The sequence below is a fragment of the Eulemur rufifrons genome, chromosome 24, assembly GCF_041146395.1.
Source record: "Eulemur rufifrons isolate Redbay chromosome 24, OSU_ERuf_1, whole genome shotgun sequence".
Taxonomy (NCBI): Eukaryota; Metazoa; Chordata; class Mammalia; order Primates; family Lemuridae; genus Eulemur; species Eulemur rufifrons.
The window spans coordinates 14887171-14908258 of record NC_091006.1 but is presented as its reverse complement, the minus strand read 5'-3'; the positions used below and the strand labels follow the sequence as shown (position 1 = coordinate 14908258).

Below are 21088 nucleotides of genomic sequence, written 5' to 3'. Positions count from 1 at the left end.
GAGCGCCCCACGAGTTACAGCTTTACTCCAAAGCCCCCAATTCTCAGTCTCCCCTTTCCAGCATATCGCGGGAAAGCCCAAGAGTTCTTGCGGGTACTCCCAAAACGAAACGGGCTAATTGGGGGAGGGAGGGAGGGTGGTCTGGGAGAAAGACTGAAGAGCCCTTTGTAGCCAGGCAGGGCTGTCAATAAAGTTTTGTCGCCTTGGCAACCACAGGCCTCTGAGGGCGGGGGCCATGGAGGTGCGCATGCATTCACCTCCTCCCGCCGGGCCGCCCCGGGTTCTTCCCTCCTGCGGCCGAACGTTTCAACGGAGAGAATCGGGAGGACGCGAATGCAAGGTGACGGGCGGAGGCCTTAGCCAATGGAAGGATGGGCTGTTCCAAGGCCAGCCAATGATATAGGAGTTCTGAAGCTGACGGAGCCCGCCCTCTTCCCTCGCGGACCTGAATAACCCGACCCAACCCGAGTTTCGCCCGGAGCGACGGCGCTCTCGGCCAATGAGGGCGTCGACTTCGGGCCGTGGCAGATGAGGAGGCAGGACACGTCTCTATGGCAGCAGCCGAAGGACAGCGGTGTGAGCCACTGGCAGAAGTTGGCGGTGCTTGTCGGCAGAGAGGGCGTGGCGGGGTTTTGTCGGGGCACTGACTGGGGCCAGGAGGGGAGGGAAAGCGTGGGGCTCGGCCAATGGGAGCGGCGTGAACCCCATAGCAACGAAGGAGTGGCGGCGGCTTTGGCCAATAGGAACCTAAAATGGCCGTGGCGGGGCGGGCCTGTCGGGCAGACTGGAGGCGCGGCGACTGTGTCTGACGAGAGCTGAAGGAGGCAGTGGGAGGTGGTGGCGGCGGCGGCGCGGGCGCCTGAGGAGGAGGAGGAGGAGGAGAAGCGGGTGAGGGGCGGCGCGGGGCCCGACCTCTGAGCCCCCTCACGACCCCCGCCCCGCGCCGCCTTGGCTCCCAGTCGTCCCCCGCCCCGACTGCCCCCCACCCCGCCCGGCCTCTCCTCAGGTCCTGGCGCCCACGTCTCCCGGTCCCTTGGCTGGCCTCGGGCTCGTCTGCACTGCAGCCCCTTCCCTGTGGTTCCTCACCCAGGTCTCTCCTTGCACCAGGGCCATTCTCTCCCTGACCCCTCTGTCACCCCACCCCCAGGTCACTCCCTGTACCCCTAGGGTCTCTCGCATCCCCCAGGTTTCTCCTTGCACCCCCAGAGCCTCTCCCTGACTCCTCTCTCGCCCCCACGCCCCTCCATGCAACCCCCAAAAGGCCTCCCTCTGTGCCCCTAGGCTTCTCCGTGCAACCCCAGGCCTCTCCGTGCACCCCCAGGCCTCTTCTTGCACCCCTCAGTCCTCACTGCACCCACAGCCAGGCTTCTCCCTGTACTCCCAGGCCTCTGTATCCCTAGGCTTCTCCCTGCACCCCCTAGTCCCTCCCTGCACCCCCAGGCCTCCCTCTGTACCCTCCAGGACTCTCTCTGCACCCCCGGACCTCTTCCTGCCTTTCCCTGACCTCTCTCTCTCACTTTCCTGGCCCCTCTCTGGCCCCTCAGGCCTTCTCCAGGCTTTTCTCTGCCTTCCCTGGCCCCTCCTTGGACTCCCAGGCCCTTCCCTAGGTTCTCTCCTCACAGGATCCCCCAGAACCTCCCTCCCCAGGCCCCATCTGGTTCCTCAGGACCCTCACTGGACACTCAGGCCCTTAGTTGCTGGATCCCAGGTCTCCCCTCTGACTTTTCTAGGCTCTTCCCTGGGTCCCCAGGCTTTCTCCCAGCTCTCGCTGTCCTCCCTGGCACCTCCTGACTCCCCAAGCCAGCCTTTCTGCAAATCCGTCAGAGCGCCCCAGTCCCTGGTCCTGTAGCTGATGTCCTTCCACAGTCGCCTTCTGTGCCCATCTCTATGTGTTTTTGTCTTTACTCACAGGCCCCTCTCCAGCTTCCGCTCCCTCCTAGCGCCCCCACTTTATTTACCTTCAGCTTTCCAGACCCCTCTCCCAACCGCTCTAGCTTTTCCTGATGTCTCTGCAGCTCCCTGCTCCCTGCCAGTCCCCATCTCCTCTCCCAGGGTGCAGATGGGCCTGAAGCGCCATGGTGTGAGTACACGGCAGGCCCTCTGTCAGTGGTATGGGTTTGTTTATTTTTTCTTAATCTCTTTGTTTTCTCTCTTCTTGCTCCTCTTTTTAAAATTTTTAAACAATTTTTTACCTGTTCTGCCTCTGCATACTGTTCTTTTTCTCTGCCCTTACTCCTGCTTTTGTCCTGTGAGCACCCCCCCCCCAACTGGAATCCTTGGAGAGGGAGCAGGTGCCAGGACCCCTCCTCCTCCTCCACTCTCCCTCCCCTCAGCCTCCAGGCTGCCTGGGGCTTCACCCAGGGCCTCCTGACCACTCCTGAGGCCTGCTGAGGCCTGCTGGGGAGGGAGGGCAGGCAGGAAGCTTTGACTCTTCCTAGAGGTGGAGTTGCTCCCCACAGTGCTAAGCCTTTAGGGTTATCCCTGACTGCCAATTAGTCAGCCTTCCCTGGGCCCACAGGGACTTGTCTCTGCGCGTGTGCACGTGGGGGTGTGTGTGTGAGAATCTGCGTGTGCACACAGGTGGGCGTGTCTTGTGTGTCAGGCAGTCAGTGAGCATGTGTGTGGGGGTGGCTGGCTGCCCGTGCATGCATGTGCACGCGTGTGCACATAGGGGTTGTGTGTGTTTGGGGGATCTGTGTCTGCGCTGCAGAGCGTGTGGGGAGGAGATACTAATGGTGGTGGCTGTCATTTCTTGTGGGGTTCCCCACTGTCAGAAGTACTTGTTACATTTCATCTCTGCTGAACACCCTGTGAAGTCAGTAATGCTTTCCTCTCCGTTTTACAGATGAGACTGCAGGGCTCGCCAGAGGCACACACATCTCCTAAGTGGCACAGGGGCAAGCATAAGGCCTGGCTCCCTGGCCCTGCCCCTGCTTTGTCCTCAGGAGCTCCCTGCTCTCTGCCAGAGGCAGTATGGTCTGCAGGGCATCATGGGGCCTGACAGAGTGACAGCCCGAGAACTGTGCGAGAACGACGACCTGGCCACGAGCCTTGTCCTGGACCCCTACCTCGGTTTCCGCACCCATAAAATGAACATCAGGTGAGGGGGTCTGGGGGTGAGGGTGGGCCCCGAGGGGGTTAGGGACCCCTCTCCTTGCACCACCATCGCTCTCAGCCCGGTCTTCCCCTCAGCTCCAAGTGGGGGTTGGGGGTGGGGCCCGGGAAGGCCCTGGGACCCAGGCATGCCGTCTCCCCCAGCCCCGTGCCCCCCCTGCGGCGACAGCACCACCTGCGCTCAGCGCTGGAAGCTTTCCTGAGGCAGCGGGACCTGGAGGCTGCGTACCGGGCCCTGACACTGGGAGGCTGGATGGCCCACTACTTCCAGAGCCGGGGCCCGCGGCAGGAGGCTGCCCTCAAGACCCACGTGAGGGAGCCCTCCCTTCCCCCACCCTTGCCGCGTGTCATCCCTGTTCACCTCGGCCTGGCAGACACCCTAGAGCCCCTCAGTGCATCCCTTGGGGCCCCCTGACTTCCTAGCCCTTGGGACCATCTGAGGCAAGGCTCAGAGAATCCTAGGAGAGGGGAGTTGGGGGGGCCCTCTAAGATGGAATGCAACCTCTTCATTTGACAGATGAGGAAACTGAGGCCCTAAGAGGGGATGTGAGGCCCTGAGAGCACACAGTGAGTCAGTGGCAGAGCAAGCCTAGAGCCCCGGAGAGAGGGGGCCAAAGATGTCCCTGCTCCAACTCCTCACCGCTCACCCCTGACTGTCACCAGGTCTATCGCTACCTCCGTGTCTTCCTGCCAGAAAGTGGCTTTACCATCCTGCCCTGCACCCGCTATTCCATGGAGACCAATGGGGCCAAGATCGTGTCCACCCGTGCTTGGTAAGAGAGCAGGACTCCCTCAGGGGTAGCTAGAGAGGAGACCCTGTCCTATTGGAGGAGACAGGACCCAGAGGGGATGGGAGAGAGATCCTCATGTTCATGGGCTGCTGACCCGGGAGGAGAGAGGGCCTGGTCCAGGCACTGCCAGAAGGCCCTTGCTGCTCACCATAGTGCCACTGGAGGATAAGACCCAAGATGCAATCCCAGGGTTCCTGGGGCTGCCAGGAAAGAACTAGGCTGTGCTCAGGACTGCCGTCCTATCTATAATATATCCTGACCTGAGCCCCTCCCATGTACCAAGTACCACTGGGTGCAGTGAGGGATACCCATGCCTACCCCTGCCCCTGTGAGCACAGTCATGGCGGGAGGTGGGTGGCAGCCAAGTCAACGTGCGGTTACTGATCACAGCTGTTGGGGGGGGGTGCGGGCGGCGGAGCTGGCCAGGTAGTGCCCGGAGAGGTCACAGGGACAAACTGGAGGGCGTGGCAAGGCAAGGCACATGAGAGGAGTCCCAGCAGGAGGCAATGAATGAAAGCAGGGGAGGCCTGCAAAAAAGAAAAAAAAAAAAGAAAGCAAGGGAGAGAATGGGGGGCCCAGGGCTAGCCTGGCTATGTGTGCTGTCCTGGAGGCTTTCAGCAGAAGGGTCCTGGGCAGCGGTAAGAGAGAATCTGGGAGGTGGAGCCCAATGGCCGCACTGCCCCCGGGTTCTGCTCATAGGAGGCCTGCTCCCCCCCCCCCCCCCCCCCCCCGTGCTCCTGTGCCAGAGGCCCCGATGCCTATGGGAAGTGGTGTTCACAGCCCCACATGCCCTGGCCTCTTGGCAGGAAGAAGAACGAGAAGCTGGAGCTGCTGGTGGGCTGCATCGCAGAGCTGCGGGAGGCAGATGAGGGGCTGCTGAGGGCTGGAGAGAACGACTTCAGCATCATGTACTCCACCCGCAAGCGGAGTGCCCAGCTGTGGCTCGGCCCTGCAGCTTTCATCAACCACGGTGAGGGCCAGGCCATCAGAGGGGCAGGGTGGGGCGGGAGGAGGGGTGGGGCCACAGGAGCAGGGGCGGGGTGGGAAGGGGTTCTGATCACTCAGATCATCCTCCTCTTCTCTCCCCCGCCCTGCCCCCGACTGGCTGCAGACTGCAAACCCAACTGCAAGGTGAGACCCGGGACACCCAGAGAAGTGGGCACATGGGAAGTAAGAATGTCTGGGCCCGGGGAAAGGATTTTTGGTCAATAAGGAGCCAGAAGCTGTCACACGTCTCCATGGCTTCCCACTTACCAAAGCAGTTTTCCACCACCGGCAACCCCTTGGAATGGGCAGAGCCGGTGGTGTTCCTGAGGCTGTCAGGAAAGGAGGAAGAGGCTTTAGCTTGGCCAGTGTCGCCTGGCCGTTTGCACAGTCACACTGAGACCCAGGTTGCCAGCTGCTAGTGGTGATCTTGTCTGAAACCAAGGGAGCTGTGTCAATATGAGCAGGAAGTGTGGTGATGAGGAGACAGAAAGTGGTGGCAGGTCCCCATGCCCCAGAGGTCCCGGCCTCACGGGGAGACGGCACAAACAGCCATGGCAGAGCTGGGGAGGGGCTGGTTCACGCTACCTGGGGTGAGCCCAGAGGGCCCCAAGGGCCAGGACTTAGGATACTCTCCAGGCAGAGGGCAGAGCAGGGGAGTAGCTGGCCGAGGAGGCGCTGTGGTGGGGCAGAGGGGTTGAGGGGAGCCCGCCCCAGGAGGGCCTTGAGTGTGCACCCTGGGAGTGCAGATCTCATCCGGCCTTCAGTGGGTGTGACTAGGAGGGTGCAGGGCTTCAGCTCCAGAGCCAGAACTGGGTTTGAGTCCTGGCTGTGCTGCCCTGGCCTTGGGTTTCTCATCTCAGACAGGTTTGGTGAGAATCCTCACCTCCTAGGATGGTGGTAAAGGGCAAGGTGGTGCCACCTGAGACTACAGACTGATTTTGGGACAAATAACGTGTACCCTTGTCTGGCCCCACACACAGACACTGGGTGGAACAGAAAGCAAAAGGCAACATTCCTGAGGCTCTGGGAGGCAGCCACTTCGGGCACAGGAGAGGGTGGACACACTCCAGTGAGCCAGAACTGTCGGGCTTCACAGAAGCAATGGCGTGCTGGGTGTTGGAGCAAATCAGGGTGCAGGAGGGCATCCCAGGCAGGACATGGCATGCCAGAGGGCTGGGGTGCCCATGATGGCTCAGGGTGGGTGCCAGGGCCTCATGGGGCAGGCCAGGGAGCCATGGGAGTTCCCACCGAGGTGCACGAGGGGAGGCTTGGTGTTGTAGATCACTCTGGCAGGTGGTGTGCTGGAGGCTGGGCAGGAAGTGGAGAGGTAATGAGAGGCTGACTCCAGCTAGGGTCCTGGGGACCAGAGGACAGGATGCAGAAGATGACATGCTCAGGAGGTTCCTGCCGGTTGGTCTGGGGCCATCAGGCAGGTAGGCTGTGAGGGTCACTCCCAGGTGAGTGTTAGGCTCAAGTAGATGGATGGACAGACAGACGGATAGATGGTGGTCATGCCCCCTCCTGATGGAGAGCAGGGGGGCAGGTGCAGGCATGGGGGGAAGATGAGGAGGGTGAGGGGTTTGGGGGGCAGCCGCCAGGCGAGTGATCCCCAAGGCAGGGCTGGAGCGTGGGATGGAGGCAGACCCCAGGAGGGGAAGCAGCCCGAGGCAGGCAGAGCTCGACCTCAGCTGCCGAGGCACAGGCTGGCAGAGAGTGGGCAGCTCGGGAGGGGATGGGCTCCGGGTGTGTTGGAGGAGGTGGAGCTTGGCATGTGGCTGTAGAAGCCGGAGAAAGAGCACAGGAGGGAGTGGTCACTGCTGCTGGCACTGCACTCTGCCAGGAGGTGAGGTTAGCTCATCGTCCTGCAGGGAGGGGTGGAAACCACCAAAGGGGCAGATTGTCCAGGCACTGTAGGCAGAGGACAGGCCCTCGGCAGGGCAGCCCCTCCGAATGGTGCTGCTTGGGGGCTCAGCTGTCGCCCTGACCCAGGAGAGGACCCTTGGGGCCAGGGTGCCCAGCCAGGTGGGAGAGCAGGGTAGCCCCTGCCCTGTGCCCTTGGCTGAGGTGCTGAGTGGGCATGGCCCCAGTTTGTGCCCGCAGATAGGAACGCAGCCTGTGTGAAAGTGCTCCGGGACATCGAGCCAGGGGACGAGGTGACGTGCTTCTATGGCGAGGGCTTCTTTGGCGAAAAGAACGAGCACTGTGAATGCTACACCTGTGAGAGGTGGGGACGGGGTGAGGGGCAGGCAGGGCAGGCCTGGTCAGGACAGACCAACTGCCCCAGAGGCCTGGGGTCCCTGAGCCTGAAAATGCATCCTCTTTGGGGCCCATCCCTGAGCGCATCCACCCCCAGCCTCTCCCCTGCTCCTGGCCCCGCAGGAGAGGTGAAGGAGCTTTCCGGCTGCGGCCCAGGGATCCTATGCTGCCACCACGGCCCCAGGACAAGTACCAGCTACGGGAGACCAAGCGGCGGCTGCAGCAAGGCCTGGATGGCAGTGGCCGGCAGGGCCTGCTGGGCCCGTGGGCCTGTGTTCACCCATCCCCTCTACGCCAGGACCTGTTTTGCAGTGAGCACCCCTCCCTGTCATGCTGGCAGCCTGTTCCCGAGCCCCTTCTCTTACCTTCCTATATGGTCTTCTGTCCCCTTTCTCCTGAGCCCTCTGCCCAGCCTAGACCCTTCCCTCCCACTCTCAGTTCCCTGTCGGGGCCTTGCTGTTGAGCGTATCTCATTGCGTCTTCCTCCTCTGAGGAGCACAGCACAGAACTATCTCCTTGTCCAGAGGAGGGCCTGCCGGGTGGGCCCTGCTGATGTGGCGTCTCCTTTGTTTCCTCTTCTCCCCGCCCCCACAGCTGCCTGCCAACCCCTGCACCTGCCACCTTGCAGCGCCCGCCCAGAGAGCTTGCCCCTGTGGCTCCAGTGGCTGCCTCAGCCCCAGCCCCGAGTGTACCCCCGGAAACGCCGACGCCCCCGGCCCCGGCGGGCCTCAGCACCCCCCCTCCCCCATGCTGCCCGCATCTCCCTGCACCGATGGGGAGGCTGTGGCCCCCACTGTCGCCTGCAGGCAGAGGCCTTGGTGGCCCTGGGCCAGCCTCCCCGTGCCCGCTGGGCCCCCCAGCAGGACTGGCACTGGGCCCGGCGTTATGGGCTGCCTTATGTGGTGCGTGTGGACCTCAGCCGCCTGACCCCGGCCCCCCCAGCCACCCCTGCCCCCGCTGGGACTCCAGGCCCCATCCTGGTCCCCAAGCAGGCCCTCGCCTTCACTCCCTTCTGCCCGCCCAAGCGCCTGCGGCTGGTGGTCAGCCACGGCTCCATCGACCTGGATGTCAATGAAGAAGGGCTGTGATGGGCTGGACTGGGGCGGGGGTACCCTGGGCAGGAGGGAGAGGGCTCTCTCCTAGCTCCCCCCACCTGCCTCCAGAAAAAGCCCTTGGATCTCTGGGAGGGAGCTGAGCCTTGACCTCAGCATAGCTCTGACCCTGGGCTAGGGTTGGTTTGGACATCCCCAGGGATCTGATTCCCTACCCTTTGTGACTGCTGACCCCTGAGCCACCCCCACCCTGCAGGGAGCCCTGGCCATTTGCTGCCCTCCTCACCCCTGCCCAGCCTCAAGACTGCAGGAGCCATCCCCTCCCTCAGCCCTTTCCTCCCCAGGGAGCAAAGCCATAAGGCGGTGGGGGCCACCCCATGGCGTCTCCCCAGAAGCCCAGGCCTCAGGAGGAGGTAGAACTGACTTGGGGGTGGCACTCCCTAAATCTGCCCCCATGGAGGGGAGTGGGTTTGCTCTCAGCTCTGCAACTGTCTAAGGTGGGGGGAAGGTGGGGGGGTGTCTGGGGGGCATGTCCTCCTCACTGCCCCCAAAGGGTCTCAGGGAGGCCGGGTGCGACCTCATCTTTCTCATGGTGCTATCCCTGGTGCTACTGGGGTGGGGGCATCCTCCCCTCCCCCACACCAGAAAGGGGTATGTTGGGGGTTGGAAGCACTTGAACTTTTTATTTTATTTTATTAAAACCTTGTTATAAGGAGCGCCTTTGGAATTTCTTTATTTTGGCATATGTCTTGCGGGGCTGTCAGGAGGGCGAGGCCCTCAGCCGTAGTGGGGAGATGGGGCGGCAGCACAGGCCTTGGGCCCCGAGAGCTGTTGGGAGAGGGCTCGGGGCAGGTGACGTGCAGCCGGTTCTGGAGACTGGAGTGCTGAGGCGGGAGCTCTATCGCTGCTCAAACTGCTTAGGCTGGTGCAAAAGTAATTGCGGTTTTAGCATGGTTGAAACTTGCCGTTTGATATTGGAATACATTCTTAAATAAATGTGGTTAATGTTATACATCATTTTAATGTGCATCTCTCGCTTTATGTTTTTTTTGCTAACGACTTATCACTTGCTGTTTATTTGATATTTATTTTAGACTATGGAAATGATGTTAGACAAAAAGCAAATGTGAGCGATTTTCTTATTCGGGTTCACGGGTCGTAAAGCAGCGGAGACAACTCGCAACATCAACAACTCATTTGGTCCAGGAACTGCTAAGGAAGTTTTCCAAAGGAGATGAGAGCCTCGAAGATGAGGAGTGTAGTGGCCGGCCGTTGGGAGTTGACAACAAGCAATTGAGAGCAGTCATCGAAGCTGATCCTCTTACAACTACACAGAAGTTGCCAAAGAACTCAACGTCGAACATTCTACGGTCGTTCGGCATTTGAAGCAAATTGGAAAGGTGAAAAAGCTCAATAAGTGGGTGCCTCAAGCTGACCAAAAATCAAAATAATCGTCATTTTGAAGTGTCGTCTTCTCTTATTGTACGGAACAATGAACCATTTCTAGATTGGATTGTGACGTGTGACGAAAAGTGGATTTTATACAACAACCGGCGATGACCAGCTCAGTGGCTGGACCGAGGACCAGCTCAGTGGCTGGACCGAGAACCAGCTCCAAAGCACTTCTCGAAGCCAAACTTGCACCAAAAAAAGGTCATGGTCACTGTTTTGTGGTCTGTTGCTGGTCTGATCCACTACTGCTTTCTGAATCCTGGCGAAACCATTTCATCTAAGAAGTATGTTCAGCAAATCAATGAGATGCACCCAAAACTGCAACGCCTGCAGCCGTCATTGGTCAACAGAAAGGGCCCAATTCTTCTCCTCTACAACGCCCGACTGTACTTCCCACAACCAACACTCCAAAAGTTGAATGAGTTGGGCTACGAAGTTTTGCCTCATCTGCCATGTTCACCTGACCTCTCGCCAACCGACTACTTCTTCAAGCATCTCGACAACTTTTTGCAGAGAAAACGCGTCCACAACAAGCAGGATGCGGGAAATGCTTTCCAAGAGTTTGTCGAATCCCAAAGCACGGATTTTTACGCTACAGGAATAAACAAACTTATTTCTCATTGGCAAAAATGTGTTGATTGTAATGGTTCCTATTTTGATTAATAAAGATGTGTCTGAGCCTAGTTATAATGATTTAAAATTCACTTCTGAAGCCGCAATTACTTTTGCACCAACCTAATAAAAATGTCCTCAGACCCATTCTGTCTCGTGAGGAGGAATTCTCCCCTCTTTCCAGATGAGGTGACTGAGGCCAGGCCGAGCAGATTGACTTGCCCAAGGCCACACAGGGACTTGGGGGCTCTTCCCTCACTTCTCAGTCAGGCGCCCTCCCACACCTCAGCCCAAACAGGGAGAGGTGGGTGGGGCCTGCCAGAGCCTGGTCTGGGGAAGGTGGTGTTGACAGGGGTGTCAGCTGGGTCAGCTGGGTCATCTTAGGCTTCAGGCTTCACTCTGAGTGTGAGACCAGGACAATGAACCTCATTGCTTCAGGTCCAATCCCGTATCTTGATTTTGCCATGGTCTCTTAACTCTCATAGCAACCCTTTCTTACAGAACCGAATAACAACAGCTGACACCCCTGGTGCCGGCTCCACCAAGCCTCCTGGGCACAGAGTCTTCTCATCTGCCTCAATGTCATCAGCTTGAGCAAGCTTACCCTGGAGGTGGCCAGGCTGCATGTACCAGGAACCCGTTCTCCGCCCTGGTAGAAAGGGAGCTGGGGGAGATAGGGAGGTGGGAGGGAAGGGCAGGCTGCTTCCAGGGCTCATGGAGCAGGGGGTGAAGTGCAGCAGCTGGTTTTGTGGTCCTGCCTGGGAAGTACCTGAGCCTGTGTGCAGACTGAGAGGAAGGAGGAGGTTCAGAGGAGAGACTGCAGGGGGAAAGAGGGTGCTGCATGGAGTGAGGGAGGGGAGGAGGAAGAAGAGGAAAAGGGGGAAAAGGGGAGGAAGAGGGGGCAGTCGGGAGAGCAGGGATACAGGTGCTGGGGTGGAGGCAGGAGCAGTTGATCACCTGGGCTTTCTCTGACCTGGGAGGCTACTGGTGACAGTGAGGCTGGCATTGGGGGTCTCAGGAGGTGGCTGCTGTGGACACCAGCAGGGAAAGCTGGCCGAGGAGCCATGAAAGAGGTGTTCAGAGTTTTGGGTGGTGACAGTCCACCAGGCTGGAGGCAGGCGGGTCTGGCCCTGTCCTTGGCTCAGGCATCCTTGGGCAGTGGTGGCTGCAGGGGAGGCCAGGTGTGTAAGAATGCACTGGAATAAAACCTGGAAGCATCACACTCCTCAAGTGACAGTGGTGGGCAGGACCGTGGGCCCAGAGGGGAGGAAGAAGAAGGCTGGCCTACAGGGCAAAGGCAGGCTCCAGGCTCTGGGCTCTGGGGAGGTCAGGAGGCTGGCATGGCTGCGCAGGTGTGGAGCCCCATGCATGGGTGGCTACCTGGGTGACCTCACTGAGTCCTCGGGCAGTCTGTAGCCCCATTCTGTGACTCACAGAGTGGCCTTGCCTGCTGCCAGCTTTCATTGCTGCAGCAGCGCAGCCTCTGCGCAGGCATCATCCGAGACTCTGGAGATGTTGCATGAACAGGGAACCCTCCTGTAGCCGAGTCCCCACCCTGCACCCTCACCTGTCAGAGACACGGAGCCAGGAAGCCCAGATCTCAGAGGTGGAGTCATTCCAGGAGATGGCCCATCTGAGTGTGCCCTGGATTGGGTGACATGGGCAGCATGGAGGGCAGGTGGTGAAAGGGTCATCACAGGGCAGAGCCAGCCCTCTGGGCTCACCCAGGCCCTCCCGCCCCACCGCTCCTGATAACGGGACTCTGAGCTATCTCGATTTACAGCTGGGAAAACTGAAGTTCACGCAGGTCAAGAGGCTTGTCCAGGGTTACCCAGCAAGTTGTCATGATTAGTCACAGTCACCTCTTGAACTCTGGGGTTGAACAGGGCCTCACATGACCGCTTCTGCGACTGCAGGTGGAGCCTGGAGGCTGCTAGCCTCAGGTGGCAACAGTCAGGATACCAGTGAGCCTGGCAGACTGGTCTCCTGGCCAGTCCTCCACAGGACCAGGCTACAACCTCTCCACTCCCCTACCCCTGGCTCTGTCAAGGGTCACTCCTCATCCTGGGGAGAGGTGGCACTTCAAGGGGCATGAGGAATCAGAATGCAGCTCAGTGTTGTCGTCACTGGATGGGGAAGGAGGGAAGGATAATTCAGAGAGGCTTTGAGGGTCCTCAGGGTGCTCGCAATTTGAAAGGGCCACAGGGAGAAGCTGGGTGATGTGTGTCATGGGAAGACAGACAGGACGTGTGTATGGGACTGGGGAGCTGGCCTGTTGCGTGGGAAAGAAGAGGAGGAGACTACTCTGGCCCTGGACGCAGGTGCTGACGGTGTGGAGGTGAGGGGTCCAGGCGGACCCTGTAGGGAGTAAATAAATGTTCTCATGTGATGGGGACCTTGATGTTCTGGGAGGGAAATGGGGCCCAGGCGGGATCCCGGGCATGATGGAGAGTGGTGGAGAGCCCAGAAAGTGGGGGCGAGGGAGGTGGTCAGTGCTGGGTGGCACAAAGACGACCCCTCAGGACCCGAGATAGGATGGATGGGGGTGGGGTGGCAGAGGAGGCTGGGGAGACGGTCGGGGACAGGGGAGGGTGGGAAAGACTTGGTGACTGGTAGGCGTGCGGATTGAGAGGCAGGAGCACCCTGGAGCCCTCTGCGTGGGAAAGTGTTGGCATCTGGGGCCCCGGAGCTGGCTGGCAGCTGTCAAGAGGAGGCCCCTACCTGCTGGAACGGAGAGGGAGGGGGCGGGAGCCTTCGGCTTGATTCTACCTTCCTACCTCGGGCCCTGACTGCCCTCCCTCCACCTGATGGAGCAGCTCCTGCTCCCGCCCCGCTTATCAGAAAAAGCGGCGTTAGCCACCACCCAGGCACGGAAGGACCCCCAGCGCCCACGCATCACCAGCCAGGCATTAAGAAGAAACATCAGCAACAACATAACTTTATTTGTGGCTTAGAGATCGGGGTGGGGTGGGTAACCGAGCCCAGGTCTCCGCGAGAAGATGCAGGGCCACGGGGGCCGATCCCCTGGAGGAAGCCGGGCTCTGGCAGTCAGATTTTGCCGGCGAAGGTGCCTTCTTTGATCTGCTCATTCCAGCGCTGCACCTGCGCAGCAGGAAGGCAGGGGGCGGGGCGCCGGCTCAGCCTCGGCCCGAGCCCTCCCCCACTCCCGCTGCGCGCCCCTCTGCCCGCTTACCCAGCTGATGGGGCACAGCGAGCGGTACACGCGGAAATAGTACTCGCAGGGCTGCTCGCTTTTCCCGCGGCGCCTCATGTTCTTCACGCAGCGGTGGAAGTCTGAGGCCAGCAGTGGGGGGCGGGACCATCCGGCAGCCACGCCCAGACCCGACAGGTCCCGCCCCTTTGGCTCGGGCTTCGGGGCCAGGTACCCGCCCTGGCATCCTAGCCCCGCCCCTCGCGGCTCGGTCCCTCCCAGCCAGGTTCCGCCCCTGCTACTCTCGCCCCGCCCTCAGGCTCCGCCCCCCGGCACCTTCGCTCCGCCCCTCGCAGCTCGGTCCCGCCCCCGTCAGCGCAGGCCCTGCCCTTTCCGACCTCGGCCCGCCCCTCTCCCGCTCCAACGGTCTCGGGGTCTCCAGGTGGGGCTCGCCCCTTCTGCTTTCCCCCGTCACGCACCCTGCTCCCTCCAAACCTGGCCCACCGGATCTCACCCAGGAAGTTCTGGTAGCAGTTACGGGTCTGGTTCTGGTTGGGAAAGCGCGGGTCGAAGGGCGGCGTTGACCAATTTCCCCTGGGGGACTTCTGCGCTGCGACGTCCAACATAAACGGAAGAGGCAGCTCCTGCGGAGCGGGAGGGGGGCTCTGTGGGGCCCAGGAGGCGCCCCTCGCCCCGACCCACACCCGGCTCCCGGCCCCCACCCTGAGACCCCCGCTCCCGCCCTCACCATACTTCTGTCGGCGGGTCACTGGATCGGGCGTGCTTGCGGTTGCCCGGTGCCTCTCCCTTCTGATGGGGGGTGGTCGCACCCCCTCCGGAAAATCACGACCCCTGGCCGGATTGGCTGGCGGCCCCGGAGCCCCAGCCAGTGGGCGCGCCGCGCAGCACCCACCCCTCCCTGCACCCCCCGCTCGCGTCCGACGGCCCCTCAGCAGCCTGAGCGCGCGCAGCCACAGAGGCGGACTTTGCTGAGTCTGAGATTCAGGCTTTTAATCTCTTCGAAGCTGGGCTACTCCGCGGGCCTCTCCCCCTCCCCGCCCCCCTCCCCCCCAATATATAAACGTATCCATAGTTCTGGTCTCTCCCAGAGAGGGAGGATCCCCCAACCGGCCTTCCCAGCACTCTGCTCCTTACAGTAGCGATGCACAGCACCCTGGGGGCCTGTGGGGTTAGAGGAAAGAGCGGGGGTGGGGTCCGGGCTCCTGGGACCCCCGACCCCTACCCCAAGGCCAGGTCTAAAGCAGGTCTTCAGGGTCTCAGGGGTTACCTGGCCATGTTGGGCTCCTTTGAACAGTTTGCCGACTACGGTTGAGTCTGTTGCATCCTGCTACTGAAATTCGCTGCAGGGAGAAAGAAAGCCGAGAGGGCTTTGGGGGACTGGGCCGGGAGAGAGGGGCACCCGGGGCTCCAGGAGTTGCTGCTGCAAGGCTCAGGAAAGAGCAGGGCTTTCTGTGTGCTTAGTTCACTATTGCATCTGCCTAGGGCAGAGCATGGCTGTAGTAAATGCTCAGTAATTCCATGCATGAGTTCTGGCTCTTAGGGGTGAGCCGACAAACCCTGGAATCTGGAAAAGTGGTTTCATTCACTCTGGGACCCTGCTAGGTCCCTCTCCTTTCTGCCTTGTTGACATCAGGCCTGACTCTGGATTGCTCACGCCAATAGCCAAATGCACTACTTAAGAAGCCCTTGCTCTGCCCACTTCTTGCAGCAGCTGGCTCCCCACGTCTCTCCTCCCTTCACTGCAAACTCGTTAGAAAGAGCAGGTCTACTCCCGGTCTCCAGTTCCCCTCTTTGCAAACATACACGTGTGTCTATGTGTATCACGGGAAAATTCCCGTGACGTCAAATTTGTCACCATCACCATTTTAAAGTGTACCCTTTGAAGTGGCATTTGGTACACTCACAATGTTGTGCAACCACCACCTCTCTCTAGTTCCAGGACGTTTTCATCACCCTCGAAAGAAACTCCCATGCCATTAGCAGTTCCCACCACCAATCCACTTTCTGTCTCTACGGAGGATCTGCATATGCCGCGGAACCCTATGCCATGTGGCCTGTTGTGTGGCCACTTTCACTGGGCATGCTTGCAAGGCTCACTTGTGTTGCAGCTGGGCAATGCCCCTCTCTCTCTGCCCTTCAGCCTGTTCCAATCAGGTCTTCATCCCCCCAGTGTCACCCTCTTGCTGATAAATCCAGAGGTCCCACCCCAGTACTCACCTTCCCTCAGATGCCACGGTCGGTATCCCCAACTCCTGCCGCTCTACCCACTCTGACTTGGGCTCCTCTTTTTCTTAAATACCTTGGACCTTTTCTCTTCTCTGTCTCCACTCACTCCACTCACTCACTGGGAAACTCCTCCAACCTCACAACTTGAAGTAACCTGTTCACACACCGACGACTCCCCAAATCGCTTCCCCTGACCTCCACACTCACATATCCAGTTGCCTATCTTGCAATTGCCTGGACATCTCAGAATCCAGATGCTCAAAAGGGAATTCCTGAGCTTCTTCTGGAAACCTCCCCACTGCACCCCTGCTGCACCTTCTGGGTCTCTGGGCCCCAAATCCTCCAAGCCATCCGCAATGCCAGCCTTTCTATCGCACCACACGCCCAATCTGTGAAGTGATCTGCTGGCTCATGCTTCTAAGTCTCTCCAGAGCCCACCACTTCTCAACACCTGTCACCATCATCTTCTACCTGGGTTATTGCTATGGCCTCCTCTGGCTCCCACCCTTGTCCCCTCTGCATTCTCTATGTTCCCACCAGAGAGCCCTTTCAAACATAAATTGGTTCCCACCACTGTCCTGCCCCAAACCCTCCAGGTCGCTCAGAGTCATAGCCAAAGTCCTTAAAACTGTCTGCAAAGTCCAACATCATGGGTGCCCCTGTTACTCCTCTGACTGCATTTCCTCCTCTGGGATACCCTGGAGCTCACTCTTGGTCCAGCACATTGTGCACACTCCTGCCTCAGGGACTTTGCAGTGGCTATTCCTTCTGCGGGGATGCTTTCCCCCGACATGTCCTCATGGCTTCCACCCCCCTCCTTCAGATCTTTAAACCAATGATCCCAGCTCAGTAGGGCCTTCCTAGACCACCTGTGCTGTGGTGGGGGCTGTCCTGTGCACTCTAGGATGCTTAGCAGCATCCCTGGTCTCTGTCCACCAGACACACATACCCCACCACCGCCACTCCCATTGTTGGACGCTATATCCCTGCTGCCTAGAACAATGCCTGGCACATAGTTGACACTCACTATATATCAAGTGCATGAATAAAAGTGAAACCAGGGAATGATGGTCTCTGCCTTGCAGACAACAGAGCTGACAGTAAATGCTCACTGTTAACCCCAAATACCTGGGTGGAAGATTGAAGATGGGGGATTCCTCCTTTATCTTCTCTACCTTGATGGTCGTGTCCCCTGTATTCTCAATTTCTACTGGCATGGGCAGGATAATCTTCGAGGATGACCCAGCCATGGCCAGAGGGCTCTGGTTTGGCACCACCACGGGCTCTTGAGATGTCCTCGTGGGCTTCTGGAGCACCCTGGCTGTGGCCTCCATCTTTGAGACAGGGGTCTCCACAACGGGCGATGGTGGTAAGTCCTCCCACTTAGAGGCGGGCAGGGGGATGGGCACCTGGGAGATACCTTCCGTCTTTGGACTGCCAGAGGTGGCCTTAGAGTGGATCCGTACCTTGGAAGCCTTCGCTCTGTCCCAGGGTGGCTCCTTCATCTCCGTCCATTGCTGTTTGTTCTCTTTCACCCAGGTGTGGGACTCTGGCCACTCCCTCACCATCACTGGCGGCCCCTGCAGCTGGTTGGGGTTGAAGGGTGTTGAGCCCACTGTAGACATGGCAGAGGTGTGGGAGGTCACTGAGAGCCAGGAGGGAAGTGAGACCAAAGTGGGTCTCAAGCGCTGCTCCTTGGAGTTGGCCATGATCATCATTTTGGCAAGGGCAAGCCCCTCCACTGAGAAGGGTCTGCTGTGCTCCTTGGGAGGGCCCTCGATGGCCAGCTCCTTCACCTTGACCCACCTCCTCTGCTGTTCCACCTCCTTGGACCTCCCGCCAGGCAGGTTCAGGGACACCTCCTCCTTTGCCCGGCGGGTCCTGTCCTCTGACTTTCCCCAGCCCCTCAAGCCCTCCAGGGTCATCTCCCGGGTTTTGCTGATCACGATGTCCTCAGACTCCTTTTTGGTCGTGGTGAAGGGCAACTCCAGGGCCTTCGTCTGGGTCCTCATCTCCACCACCTCCGTTTGCTTGGTGCCCACCATCACTGCCGGCTCCGGCTTCTCTTCAGTCTTGCTTCTCTGGAGCGCGTCCCTCCCAGGAATTCCTGTTGGCAACAGGTCAAAATTGGCAGGGGCCTTCCCCTTTGAGGTGGATGAGCCATGTGTCATGTGGTGTTGGGTAGGTAAGGTCGGAGCCTTCTGGGATGAGCCAGGGAGGAATAGAGACTCGGCCTTCAGGGAACTAGCAGGTGCAGGTGAGGCCTTCTGAGGTGGGGGTGGGGCGTGTACAGCTGGGGCCTTCTGAGGAACAGCCAATACAGGTGGGGCCCTCCGGGATGGAGCAGGTATGGCTGGGGGCTTCCGGGGGACAGCTGATACATGTAGGGCCTTCCGGATTGGACCAGGCATGGTGAAGGCCTTCTGAGATGGCCCAGGTACAGCCAGGGCTTTCTGGGGTGGAGCATGGAGCGCTGGGGCCTTCTGGGATTGAGCAGGTACAGCCGGGATCTTCTGGGACTGGTCAACAATGAATGGGGCCTTGAAAGATTGGACAGGGACACACGGGGCCCTCTGGGAGGAGGGTGGCCCCTGCCCCTGCTGGGAGCCTGTAGGCCTAGGCTTTCTGCTGGCCCTGGGGAAGGAGGAGTAGGGTGCGGATAGGTATGTAGCGGGAGGGTAGGGAACCAGGCTGAAGGAGGTGGAGGACAAAGTGCTGGATTCAAGGTCCATGAGGTCTTTGATGTGGTGCTGCAGCAGGTACGGGTCCAGGTGATTGTAGGAGCACGGAAAGAAGAAATCAGGGTTGTTCTCCGAGATACAGTGTGAAGGGGTCTCAAGCAAACGTCTCTGGCCTGTGGTCTCATCCGAGTCAGACGTGCCAGCCTGTCGGTGGATGGATGTCAAGGCTGGGGGAGACCTCAGACCCAGAGATCCAGCCCCCAGCCCCTCTTCCCTCAGACCCACGAGTCTAGAACCCCAGCCTCCTCCTCCCTCAGACCCAGGGGTCGGGCCCCAAATCTCTCCCCTATAAGACCCAGAGCCCGGCCATGGCCCCTAGTATGTAGCTGGCCTTTGCAGAGGACTGCATCTGGTTGGCGGTGCTGGAGACAATGCTGAAGATGGTCCGGATGGTGATGCTGGTCTTCTCTGCATGGAGAGCAAGTGGGCTGAGCCCTGCCGAGAAAGGCCCGGCGCCACGGCAGGCGCCACACGTGGTGGCAGGGGGAGGGGGCTGATCTTACCAGAAGCAGGGATTTGGGTGTAAGAGCCATCAGGATGGGTGTCTGGCTGGGACCTGTAGGAGCAACATTGTGGGACTTTGGTGGCGTCTGGGCCAGGGTGCCCATCCTTCTCCCAAGCCCCACCAGCTACAAGACCCCTTGCCCACTTCTTTTCTTTAGATTTCTTCCTAATGTCATCATGTTCCATCTGCGACCAGATGAGGGGCAAAGAGTCACCCACGGCCTGAGACCTGAATCTGCGCTTGAGGGCCTGGCAGTGAGGGAAGGAACAGAAAGTCAGAGAAAGGGCAGCTGTCAGGCCCCAGACCGCTGGGCCCGCCCCAGCCAGCTCACCTCGGCCTTCTTTTGTCTGTGAGCTGTCTGCATCTTATAAGGAAAGGTGGACTGGGCAACTGTGACTGGGAAGAGAAGGGGAGAGACTCCAGTCAGGGACCCCGAGCAGAGGACGCAAGGACAGGCCCCGAGGAGCGCATGAAGGGCTCTGCCAGGGGAGAGGGGAAGAGCCCAGGTGCTGGAGCTCTGTCCTCGCCTGGGCTGGAAAACCTGAGGCCCAGAGGAGGACTGAGGACGGCAGGGCCTGCTCACCTGTGCGTTTCCAAAAGGACGGGACCTGTGGAGAGAGAAGGGGAGTCAGGAGGGGCCCAACCCTCCCTGTTTCCACATTTCCATGAGCAACTCAGCCAGCAGTCTATGTCCCCAGTCCCCAGTCCCTCCTTCCTCAGACCCAGGGGTCCTGTCCCCAGCCCCATTCCCCCAAGGATCCTGGACTTTGGGCTGTTCGTCCCAATTCCCTCTGGAATCTAGATGGTGGGTTCCTAGGGCTGCTGCCCCGGGGGTCTGTGGAGTTGGGGTCCCACCTGGAGATGCCAGGTGGAGGCAGGTGGTTCAGCCAGGGACACATCCATCGGGGGCGTGTGCATGGTCCTGGGGGCCCAGGTGGTTGCAGGCTCCCGAAGCAGGTTGATGAGGTGGATCCAGCGGTCGAACAGGAAGCCCAGCTCGTTGTCGGGGGCCTCCAGCTCCAGGTAGTAGTAGCGGCCGGTGACCAGGCGCAGCTTCAGGCGCCAGGCGTAAAGGTCGTGGATATAGAGGTGGACAAGGTCCAAGGGGATCATCCTGGGGAGGCAGGGGAGGGGACGGCTAGAGCAGGGGGCGGCAGAGGGGCAGGCCGGGGATGGGGGCAGGAAGGCACCTGGTCAGGACGAGGCCTGCGCCCTCCCTGCCCTCGGGGGGCTGGGCGATCAGCAAGATGTCTGGCAGCATCAGGCCTGGCAGGGAGGCGGCCACACCCATGGTCAGCCGGTTGGTTCCGTGATGCACATACACAGGGGCCCCTCGATTTGTCACCTGGGGCGGCCAGGGAGAGGGGCTGGGACTACGCCTTCCTCCAACACGCCTCTGGCAACCCCAGCCCGAACCCCCAGCTGTGGAGGCCCCGATCCCCCGTCCCTCTCAAAATCCCCCAAGCCGGGTGGTCTTGCTCCCCTCCTGCCCCTCTCAGCCCCCAGGGTGCCTGGGGGACCTGGACAAAGTTACTCTCGAACATGGGCAGCGGGCGGAGGGGCAAGTACTCGCCCTTCTGGAGGGTCTTCTGCAGCTGCCCCAGAATGGGGACCCACTTTTGGGGGCCCTGGGGCGGCTGGAGGCGCCTGATGTTCCGAAGGCGGTTCATGGTGGCTGCAGAAGTGGTGGGTGGGGTACTGACTAAGGGACCTGGGACCCAGGCGTGCAGCCTGCCCTGCCCCAGCCCACTGGCCTTGGCCCCTCGGGCTTCTCAGGTACCAGGAGCTCAGCGGTTACAGAGAGCAGAGCTGCCCCAGGGTGGGGAGGCTCGGGCCTGGGCCATGGCCCTGCCAGGCGGGGGTGGACAGCTCTGGCCTGGGGGAGGGGCCTTCGGTGGAGGGTCTTTGTGACCTCATCAGACCCACAGGGCCCTCTTCCTAGGCACTCTCCAGGACCGTGGGCGCCTTCTCTGGTGTTAAAACCTGGAGTCTTGAGGGCTGGGGTGGGTGAATCAGAACCCCAGGCCCAGGCTGGGCACTCCCCACCCTAGACCCAAACTGGTGACAGCACAGGTCCCCCCAGGGGAGTCTCTCTGTGTTGCTGTAAAAGAATGATTAACCAAAGGGTTTGCATTATAGTCCCAACTCTGATGCTGACCCTTCCTGAGACCCTGAGTAAG

At 60.1% G+C, this 21088-nt stretch overlaps 3 protein-coding genes across 3 annotated transcripts; 1 reads left to right on the top strand and 2 right to left on the bottom strand.

Annotated features, from left to right (window-relative positions):
- Positions 1-801: 801 nt before the first annotated feature.
- KMT5C (lysine methyltransferase 5C) lies at positions 802-8917 on the top strand. The gene is made up of 9 exons (XM_069457518.1): positions 802-888; positions 2846-3100; positions 3259-3424; positions 3778-3887; positions 4712-4875; positions 5017-5036; positions 6980-7116; positions 7272-7459; positions 7743-8917. Exons 2-9 carry the CDS (start codon positions 2991-2993, stop codon positions 8234-8236), a joined length of 1389 nt encoding a protein of 462 aa, XP_069313619.1. The 5' UTR covers positions 802-888; positions 2846-2990; the 3' UTR covers positions 8237-8917.
- Positions 8918-13261: 4344 nt separating this feature from the next.
- On the bottom strand, positions 13262-14041 carry COX6B2 (cytochrome c oxidase subunit 6B2). The gene is made up of 3 exons (XM_069458270.1): positions 13930-14041; positions 13458-13558; positions 13262-13366 (listed from the first exon to the last, which is right to left on the bottom strand). Exons 1-3 carry the CDS (start codon positions 14039-14041, stop codon positions 13313-13315), a joined length of 267 nt encoding a protein of 88 aa, XP_069314371.1. The 3' UTR covers positions 13262-13312.
- Positions 14042-14763: 722 nt separating this feature from the next.
- Positions 14764-20578, bottom strand: GARIN5B (golgi associated RAB2 interactor family member 5B). Its single transcript, XM_069456935.1, has 10 exons — positions 20429-20578; positions 20099-20253; positions 19764-20022; positions 19492-19516; positions 19240-19304; positions 19053-19156; positions 18907-18959; positions 18735-18811; positions 16791-18547; positions 14764-14776 (listed from the first exon to the last, which is right to left on the bottom strand). The coding sequence occupies exons 1-10, from the start codon at positions 20576-20578 to the stop codon at positions 14764-14766; spliced, it is 2658 nt and encodes an 885-aa protein (XP_069313036.1).
- Between the last annotated feature and the right edge of the window lie 510 nt (positions 20579-21088).

Excerpts from the sequence above, each read along its gene's own strand:
- KMT5C (XM_069457518.1), top strand. The coding sequence starts at position 2,991 with ATGGGGCCTGACAGAGTGACAGCCCGAGAACTGTGCGAGAACGACGAC. Across the intron at positions 3,888-4,711 it reads ATCGTGTCCACCCGTGCTTG|GAAGAAGAACGAGAAGCTGG; the intron begins GTAAGAGAGCAG and ends GCCTCTTGGCAG. Across the intron at positions 5,037-6,979 it reads ACTGCAAACCCAACTGCAAG|TTTGTGCCCGCAGATAGGAA; the intron begins GTGAGACCCGGG and ends GCATGGCCCCAG.
- COX6B2 (XM_069458270.1), bottom strand. The coding sequence starts at position 14,041 with ATGTTGGACGTCGCAGCGCAGAAGTCCCCCAGGGGAAATTGGTCAACG. Across the intron at positions 13,559-13,929 it reads CTGCTACCAGAACTTCCTGG|ACTTCCACCGCTGCGTGAAG; the intron begins GTGAGATCCGGT and ends TGCTGGCCTCAG. Across the intron at positions 13,367-13,457 it reads CGCTGTGCCCCATCAGCTGG|GTGCAGCGCTGGAATGAGCA; the intron begins GTAAGCGGGCAG and ends CCTGCTGCGCAG.
- GARIN5B (XM_069456935.1), bottom strand. The coding sequence starts at position 20,578 with ATGAACCGCCTTCGGAACATCAGGCGCCTCCAGCCGCCCCAGGGCCCC. Across the intron at positions 20,254-20,428 it reads TCGAGAGTAACTTTGTCCAG|GTGACAAATCGAGGGGCCCC; the intron begins GTCCCCCAGGCA and ends TGGCCGCCCCAG. Across the intron at positions 18,812-18,906 it reads CACCCAAATCCCTGCTTCTG|AGAAGACCAGCATCACCATC; the intron begins GTAAGATCAGCC and ends CTCTCCATGCAG.